This window comes from Poecile atricapillus, chromosome 2 (genome assembly GCF_030490865.1).
Source record: "Poecile atricapillus isolate bPoeAtr1 chromosome 2, bPoeAtr1.hap1, whole genome shotgun sequence".
Lineage (NCBI taxonomy): Eukaryota > Metazoa > Chordata > Aves > Passeriformes > Paridae > Poecile > Poecile atricapillus.
The window spans coordinates 4,628,411-4,641,580 of NC_081250.1; the positions used below are offsets into that span (position 1 = coordinate 4,628,411).

General features: G+C 48.2%; 1 protein-coding gene across 2 annotated transcripts in view; it reads right to left on the minus strand.

The window, feature by feature from the left end:
- LOC131575601 (mitogen-activated protein kinase kinase kinase 3-like) overlaps positions 1-13,170 on the minus strand; it is a 75,943-nt gene that overhangs the window by 11,139 nt on the left and 51,634 nt on the right. For both annotated transcript variants that reach the window (XM_058831243.1, XM_058831242.1), the window contains exons 8-10: positions 6,614-6,747; positions 3,981-4,054; positions 1,764-1,831 (exon numbers count right to left, since the gene is read on the minus strand). In XM_058831243.1, the coding sequence (XP_058687226.1) occupies positions 1,764-1,831; positions 3,981-4,054; positions 6,614-6,747 (276 nt within the window). The remainder of the gene's footprint in view (positions 1-1,763; positions 1,832-3,980; positions 4,055-6,613; positions 6,748-13,170) is intronic.

Below are 13,170 nucleotides of genomic sequence, written 5' to 3' on the forward strand. Positions count from 1 at the left end.
TTTCTTATGGGAAACACTGAGTTAGAGGCAAGAAGGAGGTGACAAGGTGTTCATTTACACAACCCTACATACCTCAAGGCTCCCTGTGAAATCTGCTCAATGTCACAAACTCTTCAGTGGAAAATCAGGGTTAGAAAAGCAGAGGTTTAACTGCTGAATTTATGGACCATGGCCCACACTGTTCAAGTGCAAGGCAGGAGATTGACACAGACCATGCTTGGTTTCCAAGGCAGAGCACTAAAACATCTTATTTGCACTTGGAAAATGCAAAAAAATCAGCATGGAAACAGAACAGCCAGGCAGGATCAGGCCTAGACACAGCCACTCCAAAACCTCTGCTCTGATATCAGCTATTTCCAGGGAAATACAGAAAATCCAGCACTTGACTAACCAGATAATATCTCCCCTCTTTCTTCTCAGATGTGACTCCTCCCCTCTAAAAGCCAATTTAAACCTCCAGAGCTCCAAACTTTTATATTTATTTGATTAAATGCTGGAAAGACAGAATATGCAGAAGGGATTAAAGACATCAGAGTTTAGACACTGGATGACGAGAGAGATGGATGGACAGGCAAGATAAGGACATATTTTTTTAATAAAAACCACAGCACAGGAAGCCATTGCTGGTAGCACCAAATAACTTGAGATTAAAATATCTGTCATTCCACCCTCTTCTTTCACCTGCTGTTTTTCCTCCATCCAATTCTAATGACACAGCCCCTTCTGATTGTTTGTTTGTCTTAGCCTGGGGCCAGCAGCCGCTCCTCAGAGGCCATTTCTGGCCTCTGCTGTACTTCGGTGTGATTGCCAAAAAGAGCACATAATGGCTGAAATATGGTCAGCAAGAGGAGCAACAAGGACAGGGCAAGAGGTTCTTGGTGAGCCACGTGTGAGCAACAGTGCCCAGAGGTGTCTCAAAGCAAAATGCCACAGGGGAAGCATTAAAACCTTCAGCAACGAGGGCTGACTGCAGCTTCATCTCTGCAGCTCAATCTAGAAATCCTGCCTCAAGCCAGCAATGAGTTATCCTGCCACAGGCTGGCTGCCATTTGCTCATTTTTAATAGTGCAAGTCATTACAATATTACAGAGTTTCCATTATTTAACCAGCTGGATGTTTGTAAGTGATTAAGCAGTAACCTATGATCTATACAAGCACCAATACAGTTTCTCTCACAGCATCTGCACTATTGCAGGTTATTATTCATGGTGGAAGAGGTGAAACTCCCTAGAGAGCTGGGGCTTGCTATGTAGGAAGTCCAGATCCTGAAGGGGCAACTCCCAGATGACAAGAGACATAAGCTGATCCTACAAGGCTGTTCCCAGCTTGTCAGCACCTTGCAGCTGTCTGCAAACACAAGAGCACATCCCCCTCAGCAACATCTTCCAACCCAGATCTCTCAACAGCTTTGCTTGCTTGCATCCATCCACCTCAGGGCCCCAGCTGCCCAGTTTGGACTCTTGGTGCTGTCAATTGATTGCCAAACCAGTCCCAAAGGTATTGCTGCAGAGTCAAGAAGGGTTAATGAAGACAAGAGCAGCCCTGCCTGTGTTTGATGCTCTGGGCCTTTTGATTTTAGAGAATGTTTATGTTTGATCATTGCAGGGTCAATTCTGAAGGGTTATCTAAGCCATGGAGCTGGTTTGCTAGATTGCTTTTAATTACTTTTCATGCAGTGCCAACTCTCTGATAGTCTTCATCCAGCCTCTTTACTATATGCTTTTTATACTTTTCAGCAAATATAAACCACCAAGAGTGCTTACCCATGCAATCAAGACCGTCTTTGGGATGGCTCTTCCTTCCAGGAACGGGAGTTTGGGGAAAGGGAGGGCTGCAAAGGGATTAAAAAGAAAAGGGATTCATTTATTATATCAGAAAGGCTATGGAATTAATAAACTAGGGAAAGGACAGGATAAACCACAAGCTGCACTGATCACTAAGCTCCCATCCTCATCCTGCATAAGACTGAAGATTGTTTTTCTGGCTGGATCACAGCTTGTTCCCGTGGCAAATAAAAGGGGTGCTGCAAAACCCACAGTCACAGGCTGAAATTAGGGGGCCAAATCATCACCCCTGTGCATGAGGCAGCACAGAAGGAGGGCCAGAGGTTTCTGTTCCCTCAACATCAAGTGTTCAACCACACACCTCTGCTTCCCATGGACATTGCTCAGCTGCTGCAGGTGTACACACCAGAGTCCCTCAGCCATGTTAAGTTCACGCAGGTTTCCCTTCTCTCCAACATCACCTCCCACCTTCCTCACACTCTGCTCCACCACTGGGAACATGCAGCCTCCCACCAGACCAGGAGAGAGAGTGTGGCATTGGTGCCCTAAAGCTCATGGTCTTTAAACTACAGTGAGAGGATGAAAAAACACCACAAGGGCATTTCAGCAATCCAAATTTCACCCCAGGCTCTTAAAGAGTGATTCTGGGCATGTGGGTTTTCTACTCTCCTTTAAAAATATGGGCAGGGTAGAAATCAGCTTTGTAAAGTGCTCTGAAACCTACTCATGTCAAAGCTGCTCACAGCTGTGGCAAAGAGGAGTTTGTGGGGCTGTTCCTAACCCTCAGCCTGGTCACTGAGCCTGGTGACTTGCTCTGTCCTCTTGGGCTGATGCCATCCCAAACAACTGCCTACAAGGCCTGTGTCACCTCTTTGCAGGACCAGTCCCACTTACTCCTCTTCCTTGGAATAATACAGCCCTCCTTGTGCCTTTTCCAGCTCCTAGACCCTTACTGAACACATCTGCCCACTTTGCACATGGAATCAGGCCATGCCACCCTCTCACAAACAGAGCCAAAAGCCTAAAGCTCTTCTCAGCTCACAGCAGAGTGTTACAAACAGCCCAAGCTCCTTCTGCTGCTCTTGGCAAAATCTGTGCAAAAGCAAAGCTGGGGCAGAGAGGCTGGGAACACAAGGAATCCAGCTTCGATACAGCCATAACAATGAGCAAATACATCACAGGAAATTATTAAAAGCCACAAAAAGGAAATGGATCTTGATGCTGAGACAGATCCAAAGCACACGGAGCTGCAAACCCGAAGCACGCTACACAATCAACCCAACGCAGGCCCGCTGGAACGCAGCCTCGGTGCTGTATGGCAACAGCAACAGGGGAAAAAAATAGAAAATCTTTGATGTAGACAGAAAAAAAAAAATAGACTGTTTCCCATAAGGACACTGTGTCTTATCCACAGCTCACCCTGCACAGCAGCAAACGTACGGACTCTGTGCACGTGTGAGCTGGGATCCAGCTCAATGGCACCAGCCACAGAATCGCAGCCTGGGTTAGTACAACATGTCCCAGTTGCTTCCTGCTGAGCAGCTAAACTTAGTTACTGCTCATCTGGTGTCCTCAGCACCTTGACTGACACGTCTGTGGCTGCTGGCACAGCACAGGGACTGCTGAGTTTGCCAGTGGTCAGTGGAGAGCAGACAGCTTGCCCAGGGAGGAGGAGGCATGGGGAGGCTGATGGAATATTGACCTGGTGACTGCAGAGAGCCAGAGGGGAAGGAGGTGCTGTGAGGGTGATGAAGCACTTGAACAGTTTGCCCAGAGAAATTGTGGATGCCCATCCCTGGAAGAGTTCAAGGCCAGGCTAAATGGAGCACTGAGCAACCTGGGATAGTGGAAGGTGTTGCTGCTCATGGCAGGGGACTGGAACCGGATGATCTTTAAGGTCCTTTCCAACCCAACCCATTGTGTGATTCTGTGAGAATTTTCATCTCAAAAGACAAAAAAGAAAACCTGGTCACACAAAGCTAGGCTGTCTTTGTCCAGCTCAGATTACTGCAATTCAAATCATGCCATTGCACAGACATCTGTGCCAGGATCTGGTTTTCAGCAATAAATTTGTTTTGCTCAGGTGCATCCTCATCCCAACAGAAACCTCAGGGGCTGCCACTGATGCTGCTGCTCTCCTGCTATGGAGCAGAGGCTGCAGCTCAGCTTGTGAACACAGTGACACACACAACTCACCTGTCCACAGACCTGTCCAGCGACTGGCAGCTCCCAGAGAGCGAGTCATCGGGGCTGATGAAAGCTTCAAGCATCTGACAGAGAAAGAAAAGGGGAAACAATAAAAACATGCACTGTAGCTTTCCAAGCTCCAGAACTAGCAGACCTCTGCAGGGTCATCCATTTATGATGCCTTCTCTGCATTATTGTTCTTTCCAACTGCTGTTTGCTGGTAGGAAAGCTGAAGCAAAGATAATTAGCACCCTGATGTTCCAAGTGTGCGGAGAAGTCAGTGAGATTCAAAGTGCCCAAAGTATTTATGTGAAATAATAACATTGCTACTAAAGGAAAATATGTATCAGGATACAAATGATGTGCCCAAGGCCAAGTGGATATTGTGTACCACAGCCAGGATTGCAGAGCTGGACTCCTGATTTCCCGAGCTGCCCTGGCACACGAGCCCAGCCTTCCTCTCCGCTGATAAGCGCAGCATCATCAGGGTTTTTGGCTGGAAGAACCGGCTTGGCTCTCACCAGCTCAGTGAGTCAAAAGCTGCATTTGTGTTGCTTCCTGGATGAGACATTGTACTGGCCAGGGTTATTTATAGCTGGTTAGTAACAATAGAGGGTTTGTATGGAGTGGTAAACCCTGGAGCTGTGTGCACTTTCACATGGAGCAGAGCCTGCTCCGGGCCACACTGTGCTGCCGGCGGTGCCATGCTACCTCCTGGCTGTGGACATCCACCAACCCCTGCTCCACAGCTCACTCCTGGGAAAGCTGAGCAATGAGGGTTAAACACCATGTGCAGCCACACTTTGCGGCTTCCCACATTGCTCCTCCTTCCCCAACAGCCTCCCTTTCCACAGGCTGTTCCCATCAGCCCTCCTCAGCTGGTTGTCATAACAGCTTGTGCTGTTTTGGCCAGGCAGTCCCAACTGCAAAGTGCAATTTTGCTCTGCTTCCTAGCTTTTGCCCCAAAACCTCCTTCAAAATGCACCAAGCCGAAGAGATGCAAGCATTCTAATAAAACCCACTTGCCACCTCTGCCAGCCATGCCAGGTCTCTTCCAGCAGTTACAGCTGAAACAGACTCATTTCTCAAAAGCATAAAATTGGGAATTGGAGCATGCTCCATACTCAGCCTCTGTTCATCTGCCAGGCTGGTCTCAAGACCACAGTTACATCACAGGCTTGCACAGGGGCATTCCCCAAAAGGCAGCAAGCTCCAGTTTCTGAGTGGTTTTCCGTGAGGCACATATGGAAGCAGCAGTACAAGAACATTCTGAAGGCAAAGCCCATATAGGGAAAAGCATGGCTGCTCAATGAGGAAAGACAAAAAACCCCAAACCCCTTTCCCCTGCTTTTAATTCAACAGCAAAGGGCTGCAGGCCACCCACAGCGTGATGCTGGGGAAAAGCAAGGAGAGCATCTGGGAACCTTCATCTGGACCAGGCTCAGGGCTCAGAATTAATGGAGCTCCATGAACAGCTGGTGGAACTGGGCTGATTTACACCCAAGGGGGTCAAAGGGACCCTCCCCCTGCACACACACACTCTGTCTTAATCCTCCCCAACGTGTTTTGAAGGCATGTGAAAACAATAGAGAGCCAACTTTTGGCTGCAAGGAGCACACGATACATCTGCACTCTGATGCTGCCAAGACTCACCCGGAGTGACTTCTTACTTTATTAATGGCTGTATAATAAACTGTTGAAAACACAACTTTGCCATGGAAACGCTGGCACAGCCTGCACGTAAATGTGGAGCTAGTGGGTGCTTTTGAGTGTAGGAAATACACATCTCCCCAGGAACATCCTTGGGGGCCAGCATAGCAGCCTGATGGATTGAGTTTAGTACCTTCCAGATGTCCCTTCTGCAAACTCTCGATCCTAGTCCCATGTTTCCAAGAGCTTTGTAAGAATGATATGTGCTCAGACAGCCCAGCTGACTTCACAGGATCTATACCAAGCTCTTCAGAGCTATAGACTGAGCAGAATTGCAAACAGAGAGGGAGGTATAAGCTGCTCTCACTGTGGTCCCTTGACACTGCAGTCTCCCTCATTGTGGGTACCAAATTGACTGGAGGATGAGGGACTGCTCAGCACTGAGGAACTTGCTGCTCTTTTATTACTGAGGGACTGGAATATAAAATCTCCTTATTAAGAGAGTTAAAAAAAAAAAAAAAAATGGAGGAGGGACAGAGACACAAAACCACAGAGGTTGTGGGCAGAGCCAAGAACTGTAACTGGAGCTCAGGCAGAAACACCACATGGGAAGCAGCCAGAGCTGCTGATATCCCCAGGCTGTTGCAATCGCAGGCAATCGGTTGCTTGGCACATTCCCTCATGGTGCTGGGATCTGGGAATGCTGTGGCCACAAGGGCCTGGCAGCTGGTTCACACATGTGCCCCAGATCTGTGCTGCTCCAGAGCTACCTGAGGTGCCTGGGCACATCTGCCATCCCCAGAGCAGCTGGCTCTCAGGGCTCCTGGAAATCAGACTTTCCCAGGCATGTCAAGCACCCATTCCTGGAAAAAGCTGGCCTGAGCCCCAAGCACAGGCGCTGCCAGGGTTTAACGGTGGGAAAGGCTCTGACAGCGCGGCCTCCTGGTGCCCAGCACCGCCCCAGCTCCACACACACCCCCAGCCCCACTCACGTTCTGCTCCATGGTCTCGGGGATGAACTCGCCCTCGCTGTTGATGCTGGTGTAGGAGCCCTGGCGGGCGATCTGCTGCTGCTCCTCAGGAACGCTGCCCGGCGGCGGAGAGCTGCGCCCGGTGTGCAGGGAGCCTGCGACAGGGACAGACACCGGTCAAGGAGGCGACCTACCAATCCTAATCCTTCCCAAAACGCTGTTCCAGCGATCACAGAGCGATCACACAGCTCCTGGAGATGCTGCTGGGTTCGAGCCCATGAGGATGGGAATGGAGCTAGAGGTGTGATGCTGTTCATGGGCTTCCTCCAAAGCTTCAGCAATAGGGAGAGCTTGTTACTGCGGGACAACATGTAGCAGATTTGACCTTCAACACACCCTGGATCCTTAGAGCTGTCACTGTATCCAGAAAGGAAAGAGCTCTAGGCTTCTGTTGTCATACAATCAGTCAATCTCAAAGAAAACCACAAACCCCAAACCCACTCCCCTTTGACCCCGACCCTTTGAAGGTCACTGCCTTCTCCAGTCACCTGGGAAACAGCCTGGCTGTGCAACATCACCGAAACACTTGCTATATGGAAAATTACTTTCACTCAAATACCCTCTTCTCCTCCCTTTCCCTACATGAAAGTAGAGAGGAAGGAACACCAGCCCTGAAATCCAAAAACCCCAGGGCAGGAATGACCTGTGGGACCTGTTTGTCCCATTTTTGGCCAAGGAAATTGTCTCCCCTGTCTATAATCCCACAGCCCCTACCCTGTGGATCCTATACACAGACAGCAAAGCTTCCACTGGCTCCCTCACAGGGCTCATTTAGCAGAAGATGATTTTCATTTTGCACCTGGAAGAGAAGTCCACAGCTTCTTTATGAAGATGTTCCATTCCTCCTGTTAATTCCCCCACATCCACTCTATCCTTCTGCCTTTTCCAGCTTCAGGGATTGCTGCCCTTGCTTGGCCCAGCTGCACAGTCTTGGCTCTGCTTGACTCCCTGCAGTCCCTCCCCTCCATCCCTGTGCTGTCATCACTCCGTGGCAAGGAATTGCTGACGGAGATCCGTGTGGATCTGCGCTGGAGCTTCAGCTGCTCGGCATCATGAGCTTCCCCACAACACAACAACTTGTTTTCATGCAGATTTCTGAAAAGCACACATCCTTGAGGAGATAGAAAGCACATGGAGATGCGTTTCCTCATGTTTTGTATCAATTTTGTGGCACACTTGCCAGCTCTTGGGTTCATTATACCATTTGCTAACAACATGCCCAGGGCTGAGCACAAGAGAAAAGGACTGGGAGGGAGAGTCAACATCATGGAAAATCAACACTGATCTATCAACACAACACTTCTGCCTCTTCTGATGCTATTCTGCATCAGAGTTACTGTGCCAGATGGATCTCTGGAATAAATCCATCTGCATGATCAACACTTTGAACACAAGTTCCCACCTTTCACTTAAGCAGAAGCACATCAGGAGCTGCAAATGTTAACAGTGTCACACCAACATTAAAGGCCATTAAATCACGCCTTTCTGCTGGATTTACACAGATTTGTCTGTCCCATGCTACATTTTCCTTCTGACTGCTTGCTTAGATTGTAAAAATAAAAGTCATATGGCTTTGAGTTACTTTTTTTTCTTCTTCTTCCTATTTTCTCCTTCACAGATTTCCTGCAGGATAAGAACACAGTGAAAAAACTTCAACTGAAGTAATGCCAAGATCAAGAGGAGAGAATCTCTCAAGTGCTGCAGCACTCATAACGAACTGGCTTTCCACCAGCCCTAAAACAAAACCAGTTGGGAAGTACAGCATCCTCTCTTTGAAGATAAATAAACTTTTAACTATTGAGCAGTGTGGGCACCCTGAATAAATCACTGCATCAGCAGCCCCCCGTTTGCTTAGCAGATGCCAATCTGGAATGCAGCACAAGGACATTTGTCTGGCTCTTGCCCCAAAAAGCTGCTGGAGGATTTAGTGAGGTCTAACTGCTGTATCTTAGCTCTGCTGAGCATTTCTGCTACTGCTGCAATGAGGTGAGGGTCTGCTCCTGCACTATTGGGATCTCTTGCTCCAATGACCCACTTGTTATCCAGAAACCCTTTGACTATGATTTTACAAAGATCTGTACATGCCCTGTTTGACTCTGAACCTGGGGAGTTAAACCAGATTTATCTCAAGCACAGAGTTTGCATAATCTCACATTAAGCCTTTGCCTGTAACAACTACTCCCAGCCATAGATGAGCTGTGTTTGACCTTCCAGAGTCACATTTCTTGCCAAAAACTTTAAAAGGGGGTAAGACACCAGCTATTTCCCAGCAGGTAAGGAAATTAAAGTGCTTAGGTTTTTGCATGCTTGGAAACTGCTGGAGTGAAGCAGATCCCTTTTCAGCCAGGCTGTTTGGGTAGATGTACTGCCCAAAGTAATTTTTGCAGCTTCACACCTCCAGGAGCACTGGTTGCTGCTGCTTTGCATCCATGCATGCTCTTCCACCTGGGAGAAACATGGGGAGGTGCTGGGAGCAGACCTCTGGAGCTCAGGGTTGATTCCCCACTCCAGCCCTGCTCTGTTAACAAAACCTCAGGCAATCCCAGTGCTGCTGGAGGAGGGGAGGAATGGAAAACTGGAGCCAGAGAAAGAGAGCAACAGTGGTACCTCATGGCAGGCTTAATTCATAGTGGGGAAAACACAAGGCACATTGGATATATTGGATAATGCTGATTAATCCACCCTGAGGCAGAGGAAGAAACAGACAGAAAAGCCCAGATGTGCCTGTTTGACACATCACAGATGCTCTTCACACTTGACCTAATACTGAAGAAACAGCAGCAGCACCAGGCAGGGAGAGGAGGCCCCCAAGGGCCTGTCCTGGGGTCTGTGGGATTACATGTGAGCTCCAGTGGGGATGGGGCAGGCTGTGAGGCACTTCTGTACAGGCAGAGTGCTGGTCAGATCTCAGCAGCTCTGTTTGGGATTCCTGCACTCAGAGTTGGCACTGGCTGAGCATCTGACCTCGGTTACCCTCTGCAGCAAGGTGCTCTGGGGAGGGATTCCTGCTCCATGTCACACACACAAATGTAAAGATTTGAGAGCAGAGCACAGAGTGTCCCGAGAACAGAGAACCGGCACAGCACAGACACTCACAGTCACTGCTGGCACCCACTGGGGCCTTTCGTGTTCCTTTCTGATATTTTTATTTAAGAAGTGCCTTTCATGCAGTGTGTGCAGAGCTCGTGGCACGTACAGCCAGCTCCCCTGTGCCAGGCTTGGCTTCCCTCCGCCCCCACATTCCTCGGCTTTAGCATTCCCCTGCTCTTCCCAAAACTTCACCGGCCAGCAGCAAGCAGGGGAGAGAAGCCCCTGAGCAGGCAGAGCTGGGGAGGGTTTGCTGGCAGCTGCAGCCACGGAGAGAGAGACAGAGAGGGAAACCTGCTGGAAATTTCTCTCTCTGGTCCTGTCAAGAGGAGCTGTGAGCAGATGGACCAAAACTCCCTGATTTCTTCTTTTCCAGTGGGATGCCTACAAGTCTCCCTCCTCTCCTTGCTGATCCTTCTGAGCATGGATTTCTACATTTTGATTTAAGGCAAATTTAGGGCAAATTTTTCAACTAATAAGCAAGACAGAACCTATATTCTGGCTCTCAGGCAACTGGCATGATGCACAAAGATAAATTTTCCTCCTCTTCTCAAAACAGAGCAGGTGTCATCCAACCTAACTCCTGCAACACTACTGGTTTGGAGAGAGCTGGCAGGCACATGAAGCCATGGCTCAGCAGCCTGGTTTTCCATGAAAAAACCAGTAAATTAAGGGTTTTATTCTGGTAAATGTTTCCACTGAAATGGTGACACTGGAATGGGGCTATTAAGTAATTTTTGGATAATGCTCTGAAATGTGTATTTCTTCAAAGTAAATAAAAACAATCCTGAGTTATCTGAAAATTCTGAACCCAGAAAGTTTTCTTTTTTCAGTCCAAGTTCCCTTGAGCTTTTGCTGGCCACCAAAAAACTGGAAGGGGATTTCCACTGGAAAAGTTTATAGGGGAAAAGAAAAAAAAAAATATTGACTTTGAATAAGGTTTTTCAGGGACATGGCATGAAGACATTTTCTGCCCAGCAGAAGCAAAAATAGCTAAATCTTCCCGAGAACATCTACCTCCCTTCCAATGTTCTTGTGCCAATTACATACAGTTTTATTATTTTCCGCTGCTGCTTACATGGCAAAGTCAGCAGAAAAACATGAGACATCTCAGAAACACGGAGAACATGACCCTGAACTACCTTTTATTATAAAGACACGTTCAATCTCCTTTTAAATGTGGTTTCAAGAGAAAAAGCTGAACTGAGCTAAGATCCTCTTTTGAGAGCAACCACTCTGATGACAGCAGAAGGCAAATACTGTGAAATGCCTTGTGAATACAAGGGAAAAGAGTTTCTCCTACAGAATTCCCAGCCTCTTAGGATGCCTTTTGACTATGCACCAAGTTCAGTGAAACCCCCACTTTGGGAAAACAAAACACAGCATCATGTCTGTCTGTATTTCCTGACACTGGCTTTAATGCTCCATTTGAAACGCTGCTCTCCCTTTCACCTTTCTGCCCAGCTGCTGGATCACCCAGCTCTGACTCAGGAGAGTTAAATGCATCTGCTGGATTGTGAGCACCCGCTAAGAAGAGCTGCAGTAGCTTCCTACAGATAACCCAAAGAGAGGAGTGACCTTCTGTTGTCACTCTGAGGGGCTTGTTGAAGCCTCCTCACAAGACTGATGGTTTACATGGGAAAAGAAACAGGTATGACTGATGCTTGGGCTGGTTACTTCTGCCACCTGACCATGTGAAAGTGCCAAAAGTGTAAAAGGACTCAGAGTTTGGCACATTAGCTCCTGAAAATCCCAACATTAGCACACTCTGCACCCCACAGCCAGTGCTGCCCAGTGCTCCTCCTCTGTTACCTTGACTCAAGCAGCACATTAGAGAAATATAGCATAATTAACATGCATAAATCAGCAGCTCCATTCCTCCACTCTGCTCCTCAAGCATCCCCTCAAAATCCATTTGTGCCTCAGGCTCTCACCCTTGCACAGCTGATATCTCACCCTCTGACTTGCCTTGGGGCGTTCTTAAGGCAGCAACACCTCACAGTCAGTGGTGCAGAGCTGGTCAGGAACCAGCAGCTTCAGAAGAGGAAGGAGAGGCCAAAGCATGGCATAAAAGTTGGTAGGAAAGTCTTAACTTCACAAGAACCCATCTTCCCACTAGCACAGCTACACATGGAATCAATCCTGCCCATCACACCCAGGCTCACACATCAGTGACAGCTCCCAGTGCCACAGCTCTTTGCTCATTAGCAGCCTAACACATACCAAAGACAAGGGCAGCAGAGAAGCTTTGCTCAAGCACAGTTTCTGCTGAGACTCTGTGCTTTACATGTGCATTTCATTCAGGGTCATCTAGTGACTCTGCCAAACTCTCAAAAACCATGTGAGCTAGGAAGAAAAACAAACAGAAAAAGACAACCCTGGTACATCCAAACGCCAGGCTCAAAGAGAGCCCTTGCTCATGTGCCACCCACCCCTGGCATCAGTAGGAGCTGGGCATGGCTGCACAAAGGGTATGCTGGACCTACCCTAGAAGAACATTTTCTATACATCTTGTCTGAGATGCAGCCAACCACAGGAGAGGTTATCAGCACAGGCTATGAAGCAGAAGGAGTGAGTCCTTGGAGAAAAACACTCTTTTGTTGCACAGAGAAGAGTTTGGAAGTGTTTACTGCCATGTAAGTACAGAGGACCTTTAGATTTCTCCATGTGTATTTCTGAAGGAGAAGCCTACTTTATTCAAGGCTGTCAGTTCTACAGCTGGCAAGTACTTGCATGAAAATGATAAAGATCTCTAGAAGTTACCCTATAACCTGCACCCACATCAGCTGTGGGTGTCACACTGTGTAAAATAATCATTCACCCTGCCTGCAGGCTGGAATATAATTTTACTCCTGCTATACAGTCCCATGTACTGCTTCACCAGCTCTGCACAAGGCACCCTGCTCTCTACAAAATCCTACACAGTTCTTCACACAAAAGCTCCTACAGACAGCTGATCAACAGGATTTCAAAAAGCTCAGAGTATTTTAGGAAGCACAGAAAGCACAAACTCAAGCCCAGAAAACCAAAGAGGAAACAACACCAGGCTACAAACAAACTCCAGTCCATGCAGGGCTGCAAGAGGAGATGAGGTGTTTGCCAGCCTGGTTTCAGGGCTTGCAGGTACCTACTTCCAGCACCTCTGAAGGAAAGGGATGCTCCCCTCCCTCTGGAATGTCATCGCTGCAAAACACTGCACACCTGCCCCTGAGAAACCCCAGAAACAGCTACCAGAGATGTCATTTCACCCACAAGAACACACTGGTGGCACACAGATACATATTTGGTCTTCATGTGGTGAAGCTGGTCCCAGCCCAGGAGCTAAGGAGCCCGAGTCCACTCAGCTACATTATCCTGCCAGCTGAGAAAGGGGGACAGACACTGAGAACAACAGCACACAGTTAAAGGAAGAACCAGAGGTCCCAAACAGC